This window comes from Gobio gobio (genome assembly GCF_949357685.1).
Source record: "Gobio gobio genome assembly, chromosome: 11".
Lineage (NCBI taxonomy): Eukaryota > Metazoa > Chordata > Actinopteri > Cypriniformes > Gobionidae > Gobio > Gobio gobio.
Window position 1 is genome coordinate 7,603,570 of NC_137104.1, and position 27,862 is coordinate 7,631,431.

A 27,862-nucleotide genomic window follows, 5' to 3' on the forward strand; every position below is an offset into this window, starting at 1 on the left:
CAATTTTTCTTACATATTCTTAGATATAGAAATAAATAATATAAGTCAAATGAACAGGGCAGTATTTCAGAACGAGTCACTTCGTCTTGAACTATTTATTAAGAGAATTGACTCATAAGAGTCATTCGTTTTCGATTCGGGAAGCGGGCTTTAGTCATTTTCTGATTCCCAAAAGAGCCAGCTCATATAAAGGCCAGATCACACCAAGGGCGATAACGATAAAGATATAGTTCTAATAATCGTTCTCAATATTAAAGAATAGCAGTGTTCACACCACAGCTATAATGATAATGGCACAGAAACACGATATCGATATAGTTGTCGAACTTAGGATAGAATGCCAATGGGTTGTTTGGTCATTTATATTTGATGGTTAGTCACACATTTAATCATTTCGTTTTAACCTTTTGTTGCAATTATATCGTTCCGTTCTGGAGATAGTTAATAATTACAGAGTAATTCAGAAAGGATCAAAATGTAACAGTAATTCAGAAAGGATCAAAATGTTACAATTTTATTAACAGTCAGGTCATATGTCAATGTCATTAACAGTCAATGTATAATGCCAATTACATAATCAATTCAAAGATAATTCGTACATAACATCAAACACTCTGTAGCAAAGAATAAGATATCGATACCTGACTGAATATTACGCAACGCAGAGCCGAACTCATTACAGTAAGCGCCCCGAACTCATTACAGTATCGCTTTAAGTAACTCAGACCAGACCTAAACCTCTTTCAAATGGAAATACATGATAACAAAGGGAATTTAAATTGGATCAAGTTCCCATTTGCCTGGATTGGAAAAGAGTAAATGAGTAAAATACCTAAAAACTCTTATCAACTTCTTGTATATTTCTGTGGGGATGAGATTTTTGAACCATTCGCACTGAGACATTTCAAACGATATGAAACACATATAATACTGTATAGTGAGAATTGACATTAAATCCAATAGATTTTGGGTGAATTCTAAGTGATCTCTCAACATGAAGTGGAGTAAGATGGGGGATATTTGGGGCAAGGTAAATACATGCAAATGAAGGCCATTCTCATTTGATTCACTTAGTGGGACGTCGGCTGCGAAAAAACTGTTCTCTCAGTGAGTTATTGTCTTTCGCCAGACAATATGGAGTTATGCAAGTTTTCACAGTCTTTCATCCAGCAGATGAACGATTAAAGATTGACAACCAATCAGAATACATCCTGCTGTAACGACCTCGAGCATTTAAAAGGAACACAGCGACTTTTTGGGACTTTAGCTTAAAGGGTTAGTTCACCATCATTAATTACTTACCCTCATGTCGTTCGACACCCGTCAGACCTCCGTTCATTTTCAGAACACAAATGAAGATATTTTAGTTGAAATCTGATGGCTCTGAAAGGCCTCCATTGGCACAATGCACTTTACACTCTCAAGACCCTTAAAAGGTACTAAAGACGTCGTTACAAAGTCCATCTCACTACAGTGGTTCTACAATAACTTTATGAAGCGACGAGAATAGTTTTTGTGCACACAAAAAACCCTAAATAACGACTTGCATAGTGATGACTATTTCAAAACACGGCATCATGAAGCTTCGAAGCGTTATGAATCAGCGAGTCGAATCAGCGGTTTGGATCGCCAAATTTCAGCAGTTTGGCGGTTTGACACGCGATCCGAATCATGATTCGACTCACTGATTCATTCATAACGCTTCGAAGCTTCATGAGGCCGTGTTTTGAAATCGTCATCACTATACAAGCCGTTATTTAGGGTTTTTTTGCGCACAAAAACTATTCTCGTCACTCCATAAAGTTATTGTAGAACCACTGTAGTGAGATGGACTTTGTAACGACGTCTTTAGTACCTTTTAAGGGTCTTGAGAGTGTAAAGTGCATTGTGCCAATGGAGGCCTTTCAGAGCCATCAGATTTCAACTAAAATATCTTCATTTGTGTTCCGAAGATGAACGGAGGTCTTACGGGTGTCGAACGACATGAGGGTAAGTAATTAATGACAGAATTTTCATTTTTGGGTGAACTAACCCTTTTAAATCACTGTATCCCCGGAGTTACACATACCTGTATGTCTCTCCGTTGGTCTTAGTACACAATGTAACTACACATAACATGTAAATAGGAAAATGTTGGTGTTATTTTGTCACTTATTGAGCAGTAGGCTAGCTGGAGCCATTAGCCTCCAGTCTTTGTGCTAAGCTAGGCTAGCGGTGGGTGCGTCACACAGAGTTATGGCACACACAGAGATGAGAATGGTATGTATGGCCTTATCTAACTCTGGGGATACGGTGATTTAAGCTAAAGTCCCAAAAAGTCGGTGTGTTCCTTTAAAGTGACAGACATATTATAAACAGAACGATATCATCCATTGGTGTGGACGCCAATATAGTTATATTTATCATTCTTGGTGTGAACAGGCCTTGAGAGTCACTTGTTCGTGAATCGGTCCTGGTCTGAGGAGAACTTAATAGAAATGTTTCCCGCCATTATATAACGGTCTTCAACGAACTCACAACTCAAGTAAAATATTATGTATTTTTAAATTTTAGTCTTGTAAACCATTGAACTGCATTTTTTGGGTGCAGTGAACACAAAAAATGTTCATGAAGTGATACAAAACATCAAATTAGTGTTAACCGGGAATGTTCCCTATATAATAATGTTTTGATTTAACAATGATAATATGACAGAATTAGATTATTAAAAATACTGCACAATTACACACTTTTTACAATCACAAAATGTACCCACATGCCTCATGGGCTCAGCTTGGAGGATCTAGCCAGTTACTGCTCTTGCTCTTGAATTGCATCACTCTGAGATTCATTTTTCATAAAGCAGGTTGACCCGTTCATTTTAGAGGCCTGGTGTTGTTTTGAATAATTACTGTACTGAATTTAATGAAAGACTACCCTATGAATGGGATACATTGTGATTTGAAGAAGCTACTTATTAACATCTTTTGGCTGTTTGGAAGAATAGCAATTATGAGGTCATAATTACAGGCCTGATCATCAGTTACTGATATGAGCTCAAATCAGGTGGGGTGGGTGAAGTCAACAAATGCCCCTGTACTCGGGTTTTGCGCCCTATGAACTGCATTAGTCTATTATTGTAGCATAAATTGCTCCACATGATTACAGTTTTTATTAGGAAACACAAGTACCCATTAGATTACGAGTGTTCTGAAAGCCCAGAGTTTTAGCCATATTAGATGACAAAATGAGCATAAATCATAGACCACTAAATTAATTATGACCGTAATCTAGGCCACAGCCATCCAAGTTCAGCATGCCAGGCTTAACATGCAAAGCTTATTCACATTGCTAAACGTACGGCTAATTAAATTTGGTTTAAGGCCAAGTGAGGTCTAGCAGAAATCATAGCGCACAGCTTTTAACATCATTGCTCTACCACCCGCATATCTCATATTCTTGAACATTAAAGACTTTTACTGATCCAGCATAACATGATTACAGATGATTATTCTGATCATGCGACAAAACGGAAATTCAAATTTAAAATAACTGTTTTAAAACATGTATTCCTGTGATGGCGAAGCTCAATTTTCAGCAGCCATTAGCGTCACATGTTCCTTCAATGATGATAATAATTTGGTGATAATAATAATTATAGCAAATGCATGCAGCACATACTTTACAGTAGGGTAGCACATCTGTTCAGCGATGCATCTAATGCATTCAGATGCATCCGGTCTAAATAACAGTCTGTATACACTATACATGTTAGTATTCATAGTGTACTCGCATGAAACATCACTGACACACTTTAGGGTATGATACAAAACTGAGTCACACTCTTGGCCCAGTTCCAATCCAGGATGAATCCAGTTCTTTGTGTGGAGCTTCAAAATCTTATCGTCAAGATCTGTGGCATGGCGAATGCAAAATGTTGTTATTACAGGGAAACTATAAACCGCAGGTCTACACGTTAACAGACATGTAGTATTCTTAACTTCATGTTGCAATATATTTCTTTTGCACACTTCTGTGTTTTTATGCACTGTATGAATTGTATCATACAAATGCTCACAGCAATTAACTGGCAAATCTAATTGACGAGAACATTTTCTAATATGTGTGTGCTGAACTGATTCTGCTGCATGACTAGAATAAATGATTTATATCCCACTCCCCTCTTTTTCTCACTTCTCACCATCCTTAATAAGCTCTGGGGCCTGTGAGGATCAGCACATTTCCTCACAAAAAAAAAAAAATAGCATCCAATATGACATGTAGGACGGGTATACATTTTAAGAACCGCTTTTATTTTTTAATCGGGCTAATGCAGACATTGTTGAAGCGTCCTGAAGGGTTATTCTGTATGCAGGGCTTGAACTCGAGCGGATGATCAGCAACACCTGATTCACACTGAGGCAACCGATTCATCTGGGCCAATGAGAGCGTACGGCTGTTGCTGTGTGACTCATTAGCCTTGCAGCATCTGGTTTTGCTGTGCTTCTACTGATTCAAATAAATGAATAGAGACATCCCTGAGACGTCATTCGTGGGTTTGAAGCCTTAAGCTAAATGGTATATCCTTGCTCTCCCTAAAAAAAATTGTATTTCTGCATTGGAGGAAGGCTTAGAAAGAATGGCTGTTAAATGTGACCTATATTCACAAATAGATCAGACACCACGCAGCACGGCGTGGGATATGGTGTGTTTTTACCTTGTGCAGTTGTTTAATAGGCATGATGTTTGCTCAATTAGTCAAATCATTGAGGTGGCACTGATAAATTTAGGTTAATTTACATATTTAGGTATCAATATAACACTAGAGGAAAACCAACATTTAGCAGGCTACATTCTTAAAATAATGTTTGCTGGGTATCCACCAGCACTAATTAAACGTCTGTTTCAGTCTCTGATTTCGGCCCTGCGACCTTTTCGGTAGCCGAATTTTCAGCCCATCCCTAGTATCCGCCTTATTTTGCAACGTGGAAGTGTTACAGACTATTGATTCAGTAGCTGCTACAGATAAATTACTAGAAGTGCAGTAAATGGAAAAACTGTTTGCACTCCAACGAGTGCGTTTTTGATTACGACAATGCATTAAAATACACTGTAAAAAAAAAAAAAAATCAGGTCTCCAATTGAACATTTTCTAGTGACTGATCACATCTAATTTTTTTAGTTGACCAAATTGAATTTCTGTGAATTAAAATTGCATCAATTCACAGAAATTATATTTGGTCAACTGAAAAATTTAGATGTGTCAGTCACTAGAAAATGTTCAATTGGAGACCTGAATTTTTTTCACAGTGTGATATGATAAGAAATACCAGTTTGCGATATCAAGCAATATAACACACTGATGTGAACAAATCAACTGATGACACCGGAAGCCTCGCACATTCAATTTACAAATGGCTGTGCCCTTATGTTAAAAATAAGATGGATACTTCAGGTACAAGCATTTATTTGACAGTTAAACTACAATCATTAAAGTCACTTAAAGGGCGGTATGTCTTAGAAACAATTTTTTTATATTATAGTTGTATTATTTTTGATTGCAAAAAACAAGGTTACACTTTATTTTGATAGTCCTATAAGTAACTTTGCAACTACATGTCAACTCTCATTAAGGTATTAGTAGACTAGTAGGCTTTAACCAGCAGCCATATCACCCTGTAGCCCAAGGCTGAATCCTAAATCACCCCCTATACCCTCAAATAGGGCATTATTTGAGGGGACAGCCATTTGTAGTGGTGTCCGAAACCATAGTCGACATTATTAAGCGCACTCATTCAATCCAACATTGCACCGCAATAACAAGTGTACAGCTGATACACACAAAACGGCTGTTTGAATTTACGCACTTGTTTTCATTCACTCCTTCAAGTAAACTATATTAGTGGACTAACCTAGGGAATCGTGAGGGTTTAGGGGGGTGATTTCGGATTCAGCCCAAGACTGGTTTCCCACTGAAGCGAAGCAGGGTTGAGCCTGATCAGTGCCTGGATGGGAGACCAACTGGAAAAACTAGGTATCTGCTGAAAGAGGTGTTAGTGAGGCCAGCAGGGGGCGCTCAACCTGTGGTCTGTGTGGGTCCTAACGCCCCAGTATGGGGATACTAAACTGTCAAAAAGCACGTCCTTCGGATGAGACGTTAAACTGAGGTCCTGACTCTCTGTGGTCATTAAATATCCCAGGATGTCCTTTGGATAAAGAGTAGGGGTATAACCCCGGCATCCTGGCCAAATTTCCCCATTGGCCTCTGCCCATCATGGCCTCCTAATCATCATATATATGATTGGCTTCATCACTCGGCCTCTGGTGTGTGGTGGGTGTTTTGGCACAATATGGCCGCCATTGCATCATCCAGGTGGTGCTTCACATTGGTGGTGGTTGAGGAGACCCCCCCCCCCCTTCTATATGTAAAGCACTATATAATTGTAACAAATTATAGACTGTTAGGTCAGGTCAGTAGAATAAGTTTACATACTTGAAAAAGTTACTTATAATCAGTATGTCTGTTGGGGAGCATTAAAAATAAAGTGTTAGCAGTTAAGCAGACAGTCTAATAATACTCGAATGACTGCTAGTTGACATGTAGTTGCAAAGTTACTTATAGTTAGTAGAAAGTCTAAAGTAGACTATCGAAATAAAGTGTTGCCAAAACAATATGGGATTTTGAATGAATGTGTCACTATTGATGTTGAACCGGTACGTTTATAATAAATACAACAGAACACCTCAACTAAGGAACCCTGGCCTTAGGGGACATGATGATGGAAATAGGCCTGTCGCAAAAACATCCAGTATGCGGCAGTCCTGTGGGCGAAAATGCCTTGTTGATGCTAGAGGTCAGAGGAGAATGGGCGACTGATTCAAGCTGATAGAAGAGCAACTTTGACTGAAATAACCACTCGTTACAACCAAGGTATGCAGCAAAGCATTTGTGAAGCCACAACACGCACAACCTTGAGGCGGATGGGCTACAACAGCAGAAGACCCCACCGGGTACCACTCATCTCCACTACAAATAGGAAAAATAGGCTACAATTTGCACGAGCTCACCAAAATTGGACAGTTGAAGACTGGAAAAATGTTGCCTGGTCTGATGAGTCTCGATTTCTGTTGAGACATTCAGATGGTAGAGTCAGAATTTGGCGTAAACAGAATGAGAACATGGATCCATCATGCCTTGTTACCACTGTGCAGGCTGGTGGTGGTGGTGTAATGGTGTGGGGGATGTTTTCTTGGCACACTTTAGGCCCCTTAGTGCCAATTGGGCATCGTTTAAATGCCACGGCCTACCTGAGCATTGTTTCTGACCATGTCCATCCCTTTATGACCACCATGTACCCATCCTCTGATAGCTATTTACAGCAGGATAATGCACCATGTCACAAAGATCGAATCATTTCAGGATTATTAGGAACACCATACTAATACTGTGTTTGACCCCCTTTCGCCTTCAGAACTGCCAATAATCGATATATTGATATATTGCACAATATATGTACATGACCTAAATAATTTTTTGTGATGCAATATATCGGCACCAATGTCACCAACATTTTACTCGATTGTGCTGTCATCTTGTATGTTTTCCACGACGGAGGTGGTTCTCGAACAGTTCCTTCATACACAGAGCGGTTATCGACCTGTGAAACTATCGAATCTGGTGAAAAAAAGACACCATTTGAGGCGTTATAGTGTTTTCCTGACAACTACTGACAGTTTGGAAGAATAAGCCCAAATTGAGTCGATTTCAAAGCCGCAATCCCCTGTTCCGCTGCACATATAAAAGTCAACGCAGAATGTCGAGCGTTAAAGCCGTTTCACAAGGGAAAATGTTTATTTACTGTATATACAATTTTTTTTAATTTAGGATAATATATTTTTTACCCTTAATTTCCATGATCTAAAGAATTAAAAGGTTGTCATTTGAAAGTGTGTAGGTCTACTTGCATTATTATGCTGTTATATTAGGATTATATATATTCAGTGGCATAAAATAGTCTTAAAATGACAATAATATCGTTCATCGCGATACAAAAAGTAGTTATCGTGACTAGATGGAAACAATATGAGGTGGGGGGAAAAAAATATTTTCAGTACTTTTGCATTCACTCAAACTTTGTGTTTGCTCGCAAAACTTTTGTGGGAACGCAAAAGCATTGAAAAATATTTTCTCCTTCTATCTCATATTTTATTCCTTCATCCAGGTCCCTTTAGGACCTCCATACCTCGACTTACTCAAGTCGAAAGCATTGTACAGGGACATTTTTTTATCTGTTAATTTACATGAACTGTACAAATGAACCGATTCCCTATAATAAATAGGAGTTTCCAATGTTGAATACGAAAAAGAGGACCTTTTAGTATGAACCGATTCACTAGAATGAATCAGGCTTTCGGAGCTACAAATGTGAGAAAAAGAAAGCACAGTTAAGTGAGAGCTGCTGATCATTTAGTCTGCTGAAACTCCACCCAGTTTTTAAACAAAGCATTTGTTGCATGTTGGTGAAGATGGTAAAGAGATATTGTCTTCTCAAAATCTAATCAACCGCAGATGTGGGGCAGTTGTGGCCTAATGGTTAGAGAGTTGTATTCTCAGTACTGACATTAAATGACTGAGGTGCCCACCTATGCTCCAGGTGTGTGTGTCCACAGTTTGCGGTGTGTTTGTGTTCACTACTCACTGCTCATAATGTATGTGCCCTAACTTGGATGGATTAAATACAGAGGACGAAATCAGAGTATGGTTACCATACTTGGCGTTCCCTTATTATTATCACTCACTTATGAACCTCCTCTGAAGTCCTCAACCTACATTTGTTTGTTTGTTGATAATCTATTTCACGATCACAATACGGAAGAAAAGATCTGTTGCTACTTCCTTTTCATCACAACTTTAAAAAAAACGTGACAGAGTTTGGTCAACTTTTTTACATTTTAACTGAACAGTCACGCTACTAAAAGCCTGGCAACCTTTAGTTAGTTACTCCCCAACAACTATGACTTATGTCACATGAACACATTCTCAAGCACAGGCATGCACCAATAACGCCTAGCAGATTATCAGTCTGCTAAAAATATACGTCTCGGACACCGGGTTTTATTTCCAGTTCCAAATTACATCTCTGTTTCCACCTTTCAACAATAACACTGCTTCCTCCTTTTGAGAGAGGATTTTCCCCAGTGCGAGCATTGTGCGGATTCTAGCAACAGAGCTAAAAATACATGCAGTTTTACTAATACCACATGATAAAACACAAACACTCTATATAGCGCTCTGGGAGAGCAAAGGCTCAAACCTAATGTGTCATTTCTTTCAGACCAGTGCACAGTGCACATGGCCACTTATAAAAATAACATGACAACAGAGAGCTTTTAGAGAGATGCTGGGCTTTGCATATTTAAAGGATGAGCCACGCCACATGTAAACACTCGGACGATCAACTCTGATGGGGTTAACGCAAAAGTTACTCTTCAGGATACTGGTCTCGCTACCTCGACATAAAATAGTTTGTTTAACATGCGATTTAAAATGTCAGTTTCTAGTTTGCTTTCATCTTATTTTGCATTAATGAACTGTGCGTTTGTGCTGTACATCCTCTTTAATAATTCACTTCCTCAAACACTTCTCTCAACCTTTACTAGATAAAAAGTAAAGGAGATTCAGCCATAAATGCAGGTTGTGCTTCGGTCTCAATCACTTGAACCCTGGGTTCAAAACAGCTGGTGCTATGTGCCCTCTCATGTTTAATTCATGAGGCGTACTGATGATTATAGTTAATGAATATGCTTCCTGGTAGTTCAGGGTCTCCATATCCTCTCAGTGTAAAACATCTATGACCTCCATTCAAGTGGCGGCAGTTTGCTAAATCAATGAAAATGACTTTAACCCCATGATTTTGATGAAATAATGATTGATTGCTCTAAGCTTAAAGCGGTGAGGTCTACAGATGCCCTATGGGATATGATGACAGAGTAACACGGTCACCTGTATTCTTCTGGGACATCTAGGCCAAAGTATTTCATAATCAAACTAATGAAAGTCTGCCTCAAATTACACATTATACAGTTTTCACTCAAAATATGCCATAAGTGTAGCCTACTTCTCAAAATACTGATCATCACATTTCTGAATTCAAAATATCAATATACAAAAGTATTATCAACAACCAAATTATTTTTTAAAAATCTGTTCATTCACACAAATCCTCCAAAATGATTCAATATAACAACATTTCCATTGTAAAAGAGAGGGCCGTTTAGACTGAACCGATTCACTAGAATTAATCAGATTTTATAACACTGCACGAAAGAGAGAGGACCTTTTTTAGACTGAACCGATTCACTAGAATGAATCAGATGTTAACACTGTATCTGCACTGTACATAAGAGCGAGGACTGTTTGGACTGAACCGATTCACTAAAATGAATCAGATTTTATAACACTGCACAAAAAGTCGGTTTAGGGGTTCAGCTTTAAAGTCGGCATGAAATAAAAATTTCACAGTTTATTTTCTAAATGCATGTCATCTCATTGTGAACAATTAATCTTTTTATGTTAATTTAAAAACAAAACTTTTGACCTCGTAATTTTTTAATCTGATAAAACGCTGATCTTAAAGGGATAGTTCACCCAAAAATGACAGTTGACCTCCATAGTATTTTTTTCGTACTATAGTCAATGAGGCCCAACTGTTTGTTTACCAATATTCTTCAGAATATCTTCTTTTGGGTTCAGCAGAATAAAGAAATTCATATGAGGGTGAGTAAATGATGACAACATTTTTATTTTCGGGGGAACTGTTCCTTTAACGGTGAAAACGACAGACTTTTCTCTGTTGACGACTTTGACGTAAGTTATGTCAAAAACACATTTTACAAATTAAAGTCTGCCTCAGATTACAGCGGTTTGACATACATGTCTCAAAGTACAGATTAGTGCGATGCAAATGTGTGTTTGTTGAGCGTGCAGTGTATTTACACGCCACTCGTCTTTTCATTCACTCACCTCGGGCCTCTTAGGGATTTTGTGGTTTTATTATGTATCTGAATCTGATGTAACGTAAAGCACATACTGTATAAAGCCTTGTTATAAGTTCCCCCTGGGAGCAATGAAGATATGTCATAACAAAAGCTAAATGGCTACTCATCATATCTGCTGCTCATCCAGTCTTGGTCATTCACTGCATTGACTTCATATAAGGCTTACAAAGACTCGGGTTGTGTGATTGGACGGCTGCAGCTCATCAGCTGCTGTGGGGGTTGAGGCAGTCTGTACATGGATGAGCTTTAGACTGTGTGTGTGTGTGTGTGTGTGTGTGTGTGTGTGTGTGTGTGTGTGTGTGTGTGTGTGTGTGTGTGTGTGTGTGGTTTCATCTAAGCTGTAATGTACATGAGCACAGCTGAAGCATTCTGTGTGTTGAAATACTCTTTTCATGTGGTGTCTATAAATACACTGAATCACAAACAGACTCTATATAGTCATGAAACATGGGTTGCACATGAAACTGTGAAAAACCCCTAAAATACATTTCCTTAGCTTTATCTATAGTCTTGAACTATGTTTACAGGAACATATTAACCTGGTTGAACCCTCCTGAGCTATTGGGACGTGATTGTAATGTGGGAATGATTATGTTCCTGAGATAAAAACACGCATTACTAGTAAATTAGCTCCCTCAAGTGGTCTAAAGGCCATGTTACAGTGAGAGGATAAGAAACGAGTTTGGATGTCAGTCCAGAATAATAAAAATACCATTAAACATGATGACACTTTTTGTGGCATTTTGTCATGTTATGTTGAGCAAGCCATTAAACAGGCCTTTCACAATTATAAAACAATGCAATTAATGGAAGCAAAACCACTGTGTTGACCAATAAAAATGCAATTAATGTTGTATTATAAATGTATAGAATTTGAAGTGTCAATTTGCACAAATTTATTAAAAATACTTGTGGAAAAACAAACATTTAATAAAGTTTTCAGCTGTGTGTAAATTAGTTTTTCTCCAGAGAGAAGCAGATGATATAGTCTCTGCTCACTCATGGTTTGATTTCATCCTGAAATCCCTGTGGAACGCAACACAATAAAAGAGGATGAGACGATAATGTGGGAAATAAATCATCTTTTGTGAATGATAGGAATTCTTAAACAAGAGATAAACTAGGGACCTTGATCTATTCATTTTTGAAATACAATTAAATCCATGCTAATAAATGAAAACAATAAATTATCCATGCTGATAGGTATGCAAGTTCATTTTACAATCTGGTCTCAAATTAAATAATAATAATAATATATATAGCCAGTGAAATAGAAGAATACTGTATATAGTGCTATTGGTTATATGGAATTAAATTAACAAATTAATTGTAAGTTGCATGTCATATAAATATGCTTTGGTATTCATTGTTCAATTTCATATTACTAATAATCACCTGGTTTATCAAATCTATGAATAATTAATGAGCATCACAGTGACTCCGCCCTTCCAGGTGTATTTCTATTGGCTGGATGGTGAACGCTTGACTCCTGATTAATTGATGATGCTCTTGGTAACTCTGTCTGTTGATCACATGACACACCCCTTTCCTCTATGCTCTGCTGCTTAAAGTTTGTGTAACTCATGAATGATAAATGGTGTAAGTACAAGGCTTTGCAGATGGCAGTGTGGTATAAAATTAAAGTTCGCAGGCTTGTGGAGCTCACATGCCTCAAGCTAAATTAAGTCAACAAGTTACACTTGAGCTGGGATTTGTGTAATTATATTAAAAGTCCCACTATTTAATTGCTATTTTTCCCCCCTTTTTGAAGAAACATTTCTAAACCACAAGAACATTATGGTAAAAGGTTTTTTCTTTATTTTCCACATCAAACTTACACCAGGTTGCATTCATTGAAAGGGTTTTATAAGTCTTTCAGATTTATCAAAATGATTGAAACATAACTGCCATTTTTATCTATCAGGACACACTTTTCCTATCAACTCTGGAGACATTGCTTCCTCACCTGTGCATGAGGCTTCCAGACGGCTCTCAGTTTGAGAAAACCCCAAATTTTGTAATCAAATTACAGAAATCTTTAGCAGACAAAGAGTCCATCTTTGAACATAACATCCCATGGAGTTATGCCATTTTAATAATCAAAAGGACAAGTCACTCATTCATTACAACTAACTCAAGAAGAGCTCATAATTGGACAAAGGAGCTTGCAAACTTAAAAAGACACACACACAAAAAAAAAACCCTAAACAACCCATTAAAACAAAACATCAAAATCCAACTAAAATCCTTTTAGAAGTTTATAGCAAATACAACACGCACACAACAAACAAGTACTTGAAATTTAAACAGGTGACCAGCGTGTATGCGAGCCCTCTGACGTGATTTGTATTAAAATAACTGACCAAACAGAGTAATTAAAAAAGAAAAGGAAAAATAAAACCTGTCGAAACAGATACTATATACATATTGCCATACGAACATTAGATTAAAAAGGTATCACTCTGTAAAATACCTCAACGAAAGGTAGAAACTAACCTGTTTCCACAGCAAGACAAAGGTAGAAAGGTACTCAAGGGTACTGTTTAATCCAACAAAGCTGTTAAACCTGAACACGAGACATTTCCAGCAATGGCGCTTCTCTTAAAAACTAACCAATCTTGATTTTAACGTCTAAGATGACAAAAATAGGCGACTTCTGCATAAAACGTGAGAGAGGGCAAACTGCTCACATAATTGAACTCTTTATTAAAAAACTACTTGGAGATTAAAACAAATTCAATTTGCCAACCTACAGCTCGACTCCTGATCTTTGCTCAATTTACATCACATTTACATACATCACACTTTCAAATTCAAGAGATCGCATCCCATCTGGTCTGCCTACATGAGCCTGATCTACCAGAAAAGTTTAATCAAGTGGAGACCATCCCCTATATAAAGAGTGTGACACAAGATCCTTGGCAGCGATTGGTTGATCCAAGAACAAAGGGGTTGCCGGTTGGAGATGATTGGCTTTGCTGCTCTGTGGTTGGCTGAGAATGAGACCTGGAGAGGTAGATGAGGAGCAGGAAACACTCTGCCTCCTCACAGAGGTCTTGGGGAGCTGGAGTTTGCGGATTTGCCGTCTCCTCTCAGCGGTGAAAGCCTAGCCCCGTCTCGAACAGGCCGTCCAACAACATATTTGCAATCGGGAAACCCTTGCCAACACCCCAATTTACGTGTCGGGAATTAACTTGGAATGGCTATAAATGAATTGTCGATAAACCCCTTTTATATAGTGTAATATATAATGTATTTATAAAAGAAAACACTTAGCCTCTACAGTGATTTATCTATGGTTTACAAAGAGAAAAACAATCTGCAAGATCACGGTCTTTTTCAGGGTTGATCTACAGCTTGGATGTGGTTTCCAAGAAGTCAAACGAAGGGTTAGTCGTCGTCTTCATCGTCATCTTCGCCTTCATCTTCTGCGGCCCTCTTTCGTTTCTCTCCTCGAACTTCGGCGCTCTCTTCTGCAAAGAGTACACATTTCAGTGCTCAGTTCAACACGAACGCAACATGTTTGGTGGCATAATTGATGCTTACCCTCTCCTTCCTCCTCTTCCTCTTCTACGTAATCATCATCATCTTCCTCGTCCTGTTACAGAAGGAATCCGTTGTTATTAAGAGGGAACGTTTTCAAAAACTGGTTGTGAATGTTGAAAACCCGGTGGAAGCTACATCACCTGGATGTCCTCTTTCATTAGATAGGACAGCCCGACTTCCCCACCCTCTGAGCCTTCCTCATCCTCCTCCTCCTCCTCTTCCTCGTACTCCCCCAGCTGCCCTGCTCCTTCCTCGCCATCCTCATCATCATCTGCATAACAGTACAAGAAATAATGACTTGATGTGGTTTACTCATGTCCATTGGAGGATGAGCATAATAATTTGCAATTAAAGTGTGTGTCCAAACTCATGGCTCTTACCATCATCGTCCGCCTCAGAGTCTGGAGCTTCATTGTCTTCTGCATCAAAGCCGTCCAGGTATGTGACCTGTGGCAGAAGCTCAAAGATGCTTTCCCTGTAGTCCTCCAACGTGGTGATCTCACAGTTGAACAGGTCCAAACTCTTCAGGTTCTTTAGGTTTTGCTGAGGGTAGAAGAGCATGTCATACATCAAACAAGGTTGAATGGGCATTCATTTACGAATAAAACCACGATAACGACCATTTGACTGTACGTTAAAGGGATAGTTCACCCAAAAATTTAAATTCTATCACCATTTACTCACCCTCAAGTTGTTCCAAACCTGTATGAGTTTCTTTGTCCTGCTGAACACAAATGATGATATTTAGAATAATGTTTGTAACCAAGCAGATAGAGCAACCATAGTAGGGAAAAAAATAATATGGTAGTAAATAGTTGCTCTATCTGCTTTGTTACAAACATTCTTCACTCTGTCGTCTTTTGTGTTCAGCAGAAGAAAGAAACTCATACAGGTTTGGAACAACTTGAGGGTGAGTAAATGACAATTTTCATTGGGTGAACTATCCCTTTAAAGGTGCAGTGTGTAATATTTAGGAGGGTCTATTGACAGAATTGCAATATAATATACATAACTATATTTTCAGTGGTGTATAAAGACCTTACCTAATGAACCGTTATGTTTTTATTACCTTAGAATGACCCATTTTTATCTACAGTTAAGTCACCATTTTGCCCCTTACAGCTAAGTCGCCATTTTGCATCGTTTTGTTTCTACAGTAGCCCTAAACGGACAAACTTCACTACAGAGCGCTAGCTACTCTCTGCTCTCAGACGGCATCTTTGTCCTGTGTCGGCCACCATAGCTTCTCTGTGCTTCAAAAGGAAAAGGTGAGCAGTTGCAATTCTCAACCTCACCACTAGATGCCGCTACAACTTACACAGTGCACCTTTAACTGAAGGGCTGACGATATCATCTCCGAAATATATTCATATAATGTTTATTGTGAAATATGGTGCAAATGCATCAGTGTTTTTACCAGGGCCTCCAGTGTGCTGAGTTCTTTGATCTTGTTGCCACTCAAGTTTAAGTAAGTCAGGTTGGCGCATTTCTCTGCAAGCGTCTCCAGCGCACCCGAGATATTATTATCACTCAGCTCCAACTGTAAAAGAGAATTGCCAATAATATTATCTTAACATAACAAAAAGCACAATGTACTGAGAAGCTGCTGTTTGTTACAGTGTAATTACACAAGAGCCAGTTATGTGCTTATAAGACCGATCATGCAATATGTTTAACATTAATATTTTGTAACATCACACTACTAAGGTTTCCATTAGGCATTCGCCATCCATTTTTTGCACACTTTAATAATACAACGTGTCTACATTAATATGTAAACCGTGTTACAGTATCGGTTTTCTGCATGGTTAACATAACAGATGGTCTTGTTAAGAGAACTTTGCCTGGCGTTTTCTGAAATGAATGCTTGATCTCTTGACTGACCTTCCTCAGTTTTGGCAGTGTAGGTAGTTTGGCCAGGGAGGTGAGACCCACGTTGACCATGCTGAGGAACTCCAGCTCCTTAAACTCATCTGTCAGGCCTTCAATCTCACCGTCACTCGAGCGGCAGTTATCCATCACCAGCTCTGCTACCTGCAGGGCAGATCAACATGAATAGGCCTTTGGTGAGCAAAGACAGTTTATTTCATACTTTTGCACGAATTACCACAATGCAACATTCAATAACTACTAATATTACAACTAATTAGAGCTGCATCGTTAAAAAGATCCTAATCTTTTCCTAAATTACAACGATTTGACTGCGTCTATTAAACCTTTAACTAAATCACACCGGAGCATTTAAATCTGTTCACACGCTGCGAACATGTATAGGTGAGAAACAGTTTCACAAACAGTCTTTTCAACCACACAGTAGTTATCTCGGACTTACAATAATTCAAATGATCTCAGAAATACTGGGATAAAAGTGAATAGTTCAGACATAAACATGGATGTCTACGGTAGAAATCAAAATAGAGCCCCTTTTGAAAGTAACGTGGAGCTTAAAAAAAAAAGAAAAAAGATTATATCGATTACACCACTAGGTGGCGGTGTTAAATTTTTTTTTCATTTAATCATTCAGTCGAGATTCGTTCAAAAATGCTGATTCATCCAGTAATGTACCAAGTGAATCATTGAATCATTGAATCAAACCAATTAAAAAACAATTAATTCAAATTAATTAATTTTAAACAGACAAAATTATTTTGTTTAGTTGTCTGTTCAGAATTGTGATCTCTATTTGAAACAAAAAAAATCTTGATTCTCAATTTATCCGTAATTGTGCAGCTCTACAACTAATGCTTATGAACATAGACTATGTTTGTTAAGCTCTCTAAATATTAAGATAAATATTAGTACTAAACATTAAGACTAAAGGTTGTGCCACCATCACCAAACGGAACTACAAAAACAATGAGTATTTCCTAACAGGTTTTTAAACACTTCCCCATTTGCTATTGGCCAAACAAACAGAAAGTCCCGCCCCCAAATGCATGCCATTTGTTGACCATTTGTTGAGCCAGTGTTGCTAGCTCGGATTGCAAACAAACAATACCCCAATAGCTACTGTATTTACACTTTTAGGCGAACTCAAAAATAAATGTCTTAATTTCATGACTAAAGTATTTTAATATACATAATCTTGAGCACAGATGTATGTTTAAATGCCTAAACAAGAGTGAACCCCCAAAAAAGTAAACCATAGAGACAACAAATAAATAAGTTTTGAAACTTTTTATTTAAATAAATATAGAAAAATAAAAAAAGTGTTCATGGGCTTTTTGGGGGAAACGTGCTCGTGCTCCTATAACAACACAGTGAACCGTGTGCGCACGCGCGCACTGCAGCCCCAATATTTAAATATTCAAAAACTTGTTGTCCTTATGGAAAGATACATTTTTCAGTACGTGATGTGTGCGTAATGCAACCTTGATACTATTTACCCCCCTTCATCACTCAAGATTTGGGATGAATTTACTGCCAGCGAAGATTTTCAGAACGCTCTTTAATATTTTAATATTAATATTTTGCTGGTGACGCAAGATACACCCGAGTTAAAAGCCACGTATCATACATACACGTCAAAAGCATTAACTCAAGCTCGTGTTAAAGATCCCATCCATCAGATCCCTCGTTTAAAAGAAGCTCCTCTACTTCGGTTCAGATCCTCCTACTACAATAATCTACTAAAATCGGAGGGGAGGAGGAGGGGGGGCTCGCCCCTTCACCATCTGCCACATTCCTTCAATTAATAAAACGGTGACGGATATCCAAAACGGCTCCATAGAGCCGAATACATATGGCTTGACTTCGGTAATAAATAACGTTATCGGAGGTTACGTAAACACGTCATTAATGTAACCATGGAGGAAACCGGCAACTTGTTTTTTTTAAACTCTTCGTAACGGTCGAGCGACTATTTCTGGCTCTACACGCCAATTATTCCGTTCTAACCGTGAATTAGGCGTTGTGAATCAGAAATCGCTCAACTCCGGTGAATTAAAACGGAGTCAAAGCCGCAAAACACCGTCTCAACTATTGATGCAACAAAATGACTTCCACTCCCCGCCCGTCAACACGGAGACTCGAGCAGCACACACACCATCCTCGCCACACACACACCGAGGCGCTGCAGAAGCCATGAACGCCTAATTATGCAGTTTGACCTGACATTCGCTCGATGTGTGCTTGTGCTCTCAAACTCTGAACATAATGGCTTTGAGGAGGAAGACCGAAGGCAAAGTGCCTCTGAATGTCTAATGTCGAAGAGTTGGAGCGTAAGATGTCCGCCTTTGGAAGACGAAACTGTTCGTTTTACTAGCTTAGAGAAGCCATAGTGAGGTAACGTTAGGCATCCGTGAAGCTTGCCTACAATAAACTTTTTTTTATGTGAGCAGATAAGCCTGAATGAATTCGCGTGATGTTTTGCTCGGTATTTTGAACAAATGGCCGGTTGGGCTATGAATTCCTATAACAACACTGACGTTTTGTTTTTATTACTAACGTGACTGTTTCCCGCTAGAAGTGATAACATTGGCGTATCGAGGACTATAATAACGTCGAAACCGAATTGGACGTCACTTGTTGAGTAATAAACATCTGAATCATTCAATTAAAAAATAAAAAAGGTCTTAAAAATAAAGCGTATTATTTTGAGGTACTAGTTGGGACGCCCACATCGACAAGTCTAATGCAATGGCGAAGGAGACCGAGTTCACATGAGTTTTACGCGCTCAAATAACGATTATATTGACTACTTGTTTAAAATCATCTTGTATAGGTCTAAATATGCATTCTGTGAGGCGTTCATCCACGCCTAAAAATGTGAATCGCATCCTTGTAAGCGCCCATGTGGTCTTACAGCCGTGCTGCCATTCAGCGGAGTCTACTGACTAAGTGCAGGATGGACAGGTTGCGAACTAACATCATTTCTCGTCTCCGTGGAAAAATAAATAATTAAAGCGCTCACCTCCGCTGGAGTTCTGTTCCTCAGCTCTAAACTGATCCTCTTCTTCATCTCCATTTTGTTGGTGATTGCTGCACTGGGTTAGACCGTTTAAAGAAAAAAAATTGTCAGAAACTCCGGAGCGCGGACCAACGGCTCGGCTATCTTCAATGGCTGCCGTTCTCTAACTGATCCTCCATGATACCTCGCACCCAACCCCCTTTCTGAGATCCCGCCTTCACTGCGCCCTGATTGGTTCGTTGTTATTTTCAAACCCGTGAGTGGTGGATCAGCCTGTCGCTCAAACGGATCCCGCTCATCAACATAATCGGTCTTTGTAGACTGACGTGATTGGTTGGAAATACGCGCGCAGTAAATTTTAGACGGGACGGTGAAAACGTCAGTATGAAGCTTTCAAACTGTTAATCCGCCCATTCTTTGTTCTCATTGGCGCCTGGAAGCGATGTCCGTGTCCTTTAATACTACAGTAATTCGAAATAAATTAGGAGACCAGGTTGAAACTGTGTATTTTAAAGAGCCTAAAGTGAACACTAACAAATTAGAGAAAGAACATAGGTAATAGTTTTCCCTCACATACAAATAAAACGTGTTTTTCACTTCTAGCACAAATGAACTCATAACACTTTGAGTGTCTTCCATACAATAATTCCACAAAATGGCTGACCATAAACCCAGACAGTCATGGTGGCTTGAAGGCTGCACGCACGCACGCCACGCCATCTGTCCCATGTAATGTGCTGCTGATCGCCTCGCCACACAACTCACGAAGAAGGCCCTTTTGGTCGTAGAGTAGTGTTAGTTTGTTGTTATAAATCAATAAAAAAATTCTCTAGAATTTCTTCAAAAATATCTTTATATAAAATAGCTTAAAAACAAATGTCCCCACCTATTAAACGGAAATAAGCCCTGATGTAAAATGAATGTGCATTAGTGCAATACCCCAAGGTGACCACTAGGGCATGGCACACTGACCCTGAAGTGGAATGGACACCACAACTGATCTCCTAAGCTGATTTATCTAGGCTGCCAGAGAAGAAGTGAATAATCTTTTGTATAAAACAGTCATTAGGACAGACTACCTATTTGTTTGCTTGTTTGTCTCACAAGAGACACAAGGATATCTCAAACAGTATGAGAAATTAGCTTTTTAATATTTTTATTAATTCATTTCTAAGATAATTATATTTTAAGGGGCACTTTTTACCTATATGAGGGCATATTTTTCTAATTATATAAACATTGCATTTAAAAAATGTATAACATTTTCATTTTTGCCCTTAAAATGTTTAATACCATAGGCATTTTTATTACTTTTGCTTCTCTCTCTCTCTCTCTCTCTCTCTCTCTCTCTCTCTCTCTCTCTCTCTCTCTCTCTCTCTCTCTCTCTCTCTCTCTCTCTCTATATATATATATATATGTATATATATATTATCTCAACGTTTTTATAGTTGCTTTTCAGTACAAATCAGATTCAACAATCATCCGACCCTCACCACCAAATCCCTGGGTTTACATCCATGCTATAATATCTTTTAATTAAAATATCCAATTGTTGTTGTTGTTTTTTCATTTGCAGACATATATAGGGTGATTTCAGGGTGATTGGGACACTTTTTGCCATTGAGATGACTTCGAAAGAGTGTCCCAATCACCCTGAATTCACCCTATATAACTCATGGTAAAGCGCAGTATTTAGATGTTGGGACACATTTCAAGACAACAGGCAGGAATCAGGAGAGGGGTCAAAAGTCTGCTCAGAATGACACAAATCATATTTGTTGATTGAAAGTAAATTTTACTTCATGTGTAATGTGTATCTTGATCCTTTACATTATTTTGGACACAACTTGACTAGTAAACGCTGAACAACACTGCCATACAAATCCCACTAGATGGCAGACGGTGAAAGGACACGGTTGAAACCAGTTAGGACTGGTTAGGACTGCTTGTGAACCCTGTGGCCTTATAGGAAGATGTCGCTAGATGGAGCACTAGAGCTTTACACAGGCATTTTACTCATACACTAATGATTAGGCTGACATATTTTTGGAATGTTACACTTAAAACCATTCTTCCCACTTTAGCATGTAAACAGGCCATTTTTACACAAGCACTTTGGACACGCGTACGACTGATTTGTAGGCTATCGGTTAACTAGCCTAATGACTGGTAATATTCATTATGCTTGAACCCTGGAACATCTCTTGCTTGACCTTGATTGAGGGCCATTGTCATGTCTTCTCAATGTTTCCTGGAGCCTTTTGTCCTCCGCCTGCATGGTGGCCTGCTGAGGGGGTCGACAGATGGGGGAGAGGGTCTCACGTTCAGGCAAGAATAATGGGAGACACACACTAGAGTATTCTCATGCAAAAAACACAATGGGCCAACGGCAATCAGACTGCCTTGGGAATCCCTAACAAGTGTTTAATACTGGAGTGATTGAGAGAAATACACCGCCAAGCACAAAAGACAGACCCAAGAGGCTCAAGACAGACGTTTTAGGCTATAAGTGTGACGGCTATTTAGAACAATTAGTCAGTCATTAAAATGGAGAACATTAGGTTCTGCCCTAAACGTTGTCTTTTATGAATTGAAATATGCCGATTAGAGTTTGTAAACTGTAGTAAGCTGTAGAATTAGTCTGGATTACTTGAAGTCAATCAAGGCTCATGAACTGCGTTGCCCTATAAAGCGAGCAAAGCACAATATATGAAGTTCTGGCCTTGGTTAGGAATAACAAGAGGAATGTGAGAGACATTTAATTGGATCCAGGTGTAGTTGCCAGCCCACATGAACAAGGTCAAGTGTGCGTGGGTGTGTGGGATTGAGGCTGTTGGCTTAGTGGTTTGGGATATGATACTAAATCCTGGGAAAATGCTGTCTTCATCAGGACGGCTGTGTGTAAATCACAAGTAAAAGTGACAAAAAAGGGCACATAATGAAAACAGAACCTGATTCAAAACTGCTGTTGGCATAAGCAGCTTAACTGTAAAATACACTTGGAGAGCATTGGATTTTGCAAGAGGCAATAAAAGCTTGAGTAATGCCTAAGGCAGAGGGTTGTATTGGTAAACAAGATGACATTATCAAGTTATTTTCAGACATAAAAGCAAGCCAGCAATATTTTTGTGAGTTGTCGGATCCGACACTGTTCATTCATCGTATGCTACAGCCGAAGAGGAAGACTTATTTCATGGCTGTGCAAGTCTTTGATGCCTTGTGAATGAACATATTGATCACACACAAGCGGCGTCTGCACTGGAGCCTGTTTTTTAAACACTGTGCTTACAAAGGGTTTATTCGTGGACATGTCTCAGTACATCACACCCTGCAGTATAACATGTAAAGGCTCGTGAAGGGAGTGTTTGTGAGTGTGTCAGGGAGCGTGTTCACCGTGTCAAGGGAGGTTATGAATATAACTTGACTTATGCTAAAAGGGTGTAGCACAATGTCTGATTTTGTTCTTGGAAGCTAAATTTAAAGAACTCTGAAGGAAAGGACAAACCCTTTTCTATTGTCCACTCAACGATCACTGAATTCTTTTCTATTTCTTTTCACAAAAAGAATAATGTGATTTTGTTTTGTAATAAAGTATCATAAAAATAAGTATAGTTCAAGTTAATTTTATTAAGTACACTTAAGTAAAGTTCAAGTATATTTTAAGTATACTAATATCAATGTACTAAAACTATACTTGTAAGTGTACTGCTTGGGACTAAGCCCAATTTTTAGTGTATAAAAGTATACTTTTAAGTGTGAAAGTAAACTTTGAGTACACAACTAGTTTACCACTAAGTTTGTATAGCAACTATACTACAACTAAGGGAATTTATAGGTATTCTGAGAGTTTAGTATACTTGTAGCACATTTGTAGTTTATGAAAGTACAATTTGAAGTGTACTCTCAGTAGGCCTAAACTACTAGTTTATTAGTTTTATACTGCAGGTATACTTGTACGTTTTCTTTAAGTGAACATAACATCTGTTTACTAGTTATATATTATTTTTGCACTTTAAGTATACTACTGTATTCTAGGTATCCTATTTAGGTGTTTAATGTTTGATGATCACATTATTTTACATTTGCGTAAGCAATCTTCTATGGCCCTGTCCCAAATGACACCCTAAACCCTCACGGTCTTCCTCTTTCTTCCTCGGCAGAAGTGCGCATCGAGGGCGCATATCGATCTTAAAGGGGGCTCTCGCGAGCACCCTTCTGAGACCTAAAATGACAAATGGGACACCCTGCGGTCTCGTGGACTTAACGGACACCTGCACGCAGCAGCCAGAAGTCCACAAAATTGAAAGTGCACATGAAGTGTGCCATTTGGGACAGGGCCTATCACTTGTTTCTGCTTCTTCTTCACCTATGTTTTGATCCAGAGATCGGAAGAGTGTGTTTCAGAATATGTGTCATAGCGCCCCCTACAGTGAAAATATGGATAGCCGGAATATTCAGTCAATGGAGGGGAAATAGTAAAGTAGATTTGTAAAGTAAAGTCTTATGCACACTACCAGTGGACTAGCTTACACAAAATTCAGATACTCACAATTAGGAACATATCTGTTTTCTTTGCAAATCAATATTTTCAAACAATATGTTTATAAGACTGTAAAACTTTGTGAAAAAAGTATTTAATATAGACTACTCAATCAAAAGAGTAAACACAACTACAAACCAAGTATATTTCGATCAAAAGCTTGAGTACAACTATAGGCCAAATGCTTAAACTTTTCAGTCAGTATGAGTCAAGTAGCCTGACAAGCCACACCCACATCAAGATGTTGGGTCTGGGAACACACCATTGGCAGGGCTCAATCCGAGGGGCGGGATAAACGGTTGTCTTTCAAATTCCCTCTGCACGCAATAGGATAGCGCTACAACCAACCAGAGCAACGAAGAAGGTGAAGCGGAGCTAGTTGATAGATTGAACTTTCGCCGTATCCGGTTGGCAAAACTCCCAACACATCTTCCTTTTTTAAGAATGACTTCAGGGCCATTCTTTATTCTTTTCTCAGAGAAAAACTCCGTGTTCCAGAGTCGCGGCCAAAGCCGATTCAAAAGACCGCTGTTTGCCAGCTTCTTTGTTTACGAGTAGCACGCGGAACCGTTGCAACTCTGCCGTCATTATGTTAAGCCCGCCCACCGACTCTACACACGATGTGATTGGCCTGACCAGAGTTTGTTTTTTCCAGCTCGCAAGCCAACGGAGAGTTGCTAGATTTCTAGACTATAAGTCAAGTATAATTAAGTGCAATTTTAAGTATATTTCTGAGATGTACATAACTGTAAGTATACTAATAGCACACTTGAATAAACTTCTTTTTCGTAAGGGTATTACTATTTGTGTCATTTGGAAATATAGAATATGTTGGGGACAAACTAACTAAACTACATTTTTCAGGTGTTTAAATTATTTCAAAACAGTAACATTACTGATGACAAGATGCTTTTTACAACAATTAGCGGTACAGCAACCAAATGCAACATTGCTATTTACATACTTTATATATAACGTGGATGGTGAGTGAGCTGAGGTAATCAAACACTCTCGGATAACTCGCTGTCATATGTTGTATGCTTGAAAGTCTGATTAATTTTAACGAACAGGTTCATCGTAAATGTCCCGCTCTCTCATATGTGCAGTGTTGGAAAGGCAGATTCATTCTAGTGAATCAGTTCATTCGGGCATTTATTGCAATTTAACATTAAGAAAAGACGATTTAAGTCTCAGCTTGGCAAGTTGAATATTTAGTCCAGTTGTATAAATTAATAATTTTTGTTTTTTATAATTGTATTTAGTGAAAAATGATCAGTACAGTTTAATTGGGATGGTCCCATCGTCCCAAAAGGGTCTTTCAAAAAACCCATTGATTTGAACCAGAGTATTAAAGTGTTTTGATTAAATTATTAATTATATAATTGGATAGTTATTGAACTCTTTTTGAAAAACGTTGCCAGCCAGCGCCAGCATTTTTGATCATTTTATCAAAAGTTTCATAGCCCCCAATATTTTGTTGTATGAATATCCAAACATGTAGTATATCAAAAGAAAGAAAAGAGCATCTGCTTTTAAACAAAATGCATTTTATTCTAGCTTCATGCTTTTTTTTTATCAACATTTTGCGCAAGATGGAGTAGATGGAGTCCATCAACACCACCAAAGCTTCACAGTCCTATAGGTCGTCCTGGGTCGACATTTCATTCAGTAACATAAGGCAGTTTTGATTTATATGCTGTTTAATGTTGATGAAGTATTATTTTACATATGCATCTGCTTGATATCGCTTGTTTCTGCTTCTTCCCCTGTGTTTTGATCAGATTCTGTACTCGTTCAGCGCCCCCTACCGTATAAGAGTGAAAACACGGAAAACCATTCAATTCCGTCAATGGCGGCGTAAAAAAAATTATTGTCACTTTGATGTAGTTTGAAACATTTTGTTTTGTTGATACTTTTAGTAAAGAGTAGCTTGACTGTTGTTAAAATTAGCTTGTAGCTTGAAATTATTCAAAGTGGCTTCACTCACACTGGTCTCTATGAAAAATATGTCCACACTTGCATCATTGTCTTATTCAAAGGCGTTTGAATGCCCTGTGGTCACACGGATGAGTCAAATCAGATGATGTAATCATTTATCAGGATTGGGAATTTTCTGGAAGATAAGGCGTCTTTCAGTGACTATAATTGCCTTGAAGCCCTAAGCACAGAAACCATGAGACAGAGCAGCAGTGAACAGATCAGGCTGTTATCAATGACCGTCCAGCTCAAAAGGAAGAACTCAAGAGATGAACTGAGATATGTGTGAAGGAGATAAATTGACTAAGCCCAATTTATGCCCAGATTCATTCTCCCCTTCCCCATTTCCTGTTCATTTTCCAAAATGGACTTCTCTCCAAGCCCACAAACACCTATTAGAAACTTCCATGAGCAAAGGGATTTGGAAAAAATGAAGACATCGTCAGTGGACACACACTTGACCTAATTTAGACTAACTGGAGCTGCTTTACTCTGGGAGTGTGAGGTGGAGGTCACTTACAAATCAGTCCCAGAGAAACCCAGCCTCTGTTTTCTTAGGCTTCTCAGGATAGCCATTCTGACCGAAATCCATGACTGATTTACAAAGGAAAAAGAGCATGAACCTGAACACTGTATAGGTCAAGGACAGAGGTCCTTAACTCCTCCTGTGGGGACAAGATGAAAGCTGACTCGGGACTAAGCTTTTAACCATTCCTGAAATACATGAGAACCTATTAGACACTGTAAACAAGTGCATTTTTAATCCTTATAAGAGTAAAACAGATCCATCCATTCATCCACCCATCTATCCACCCATCCATCCATCCATCCATCCATCCATCCATCTATCATCCATCTATCATCCATCCATCCATCCATCCATCCATCCATCCATCCATCCATCCATCTATCATCCATCCATCCATCCATCCATCCATCCATCCATCCATCCATCATCTATCTATCTATCTATCTATCTATCTATCTATCTATCTATCTATCTATCTATCTATCTATCTATCTATCTATCTATCAGCCATCCATCCATCCATCCATCCATCCATCCATCCATCCATCTATCTATCTATCTATCCATCCATCCATCCATCCATCCACCCATCCATCCATCCACCCACCCACCCGTCCATCCATCCATCCATCTATCCATCCACCCCCTATCAGCCAGCCATCCATCCATCCATCCACCCATCCATCCCTATCTATCTATCTATCTATCTATCTATCTATCTATCTATCTATCTATCTATCTATCTATCTATCTATCTATCTATCTATCTATCTATCTATCTATCTATCTATCTATCTATCTATCTATCTATCTATCTATCTATCTATCTATCTATCTATCTGTCTATCTGTCTGTCTGTCTGTCTGTCTCTATCTATCTATCTATCTATCTATCCATCCACCCCCTATCAGCCATCCATCCATCCATCCATCCATCCATCCATCCATCCATCCATCCATCCATCCATCCATCCCTATCTATCTATCTATCTATCTATCTATCTATCTATCTATCTATCTATCTATCTATCTATCTATCTATCTATCTATCTATCTATCTATCTATCTATCTATCTATCTATCTATCTATCTATCTATCTATCTATCTATCTATCCATCCATCCATTCACCCACCCATACCCCATCCATCCATCCATCTTGGCCACTCTCTAACTGCACTGTTAGGGAACAACTATTTCTGCAAGTTTAACTAACACATGTGGATGTTGTGTAGCGGTGTGGTTATAACAGCTAACTGTCAATCTTTTCTCCCTATGCTGTAGTTACAGAGCGTTTTTCTTAGTGAGCTCATTTCCTGCATGTGC

The 27,862-nt window shown here is 38.7% G+C and overlaps 2 protein-coding genes across 2 annotated transcripts in view; one reads left to right on the forward strand and one right to left on the reverse strand.

The window, feature by feature from the left end:
* Positions 1-27,862, forward strand: part of LOC307133915 (counting factor associated protein D-like) — a 536,798-nt gene that overhangs the window by 171,965 nt on the left and 336,971 nt on the right. The gene's annotated exons all lie outside the window — the stretch shown is intronic.
* anp32e (acidic (leucine-rich) nuclear phosphoprotein 32 family, member E) lies at positions 13,091-19,703 on the reverse strand. The gene is made up of 7 exons (XM_079829294.1): positions 19,496-19,703; positions 16,468-16,617; positions 16,001-16,123; positions 14,964-15,126; positions 14,724-14,854; positions 14,584-14,635; positions 13,091-14,510 (listed from the first exon to the last, which is right to left on the reverse strand). The coding sequence occupies exons 1-7, from the start codon at positions 19,547-19,549 to the stop codon at positions 14,428-14,430; spliced, it is 756 nt and encodes a 251-aa protein (XP_079685420.1). The 5' UTR covers positions 19,550-19,703; the 3' UTR covers positions 13,091-14,427.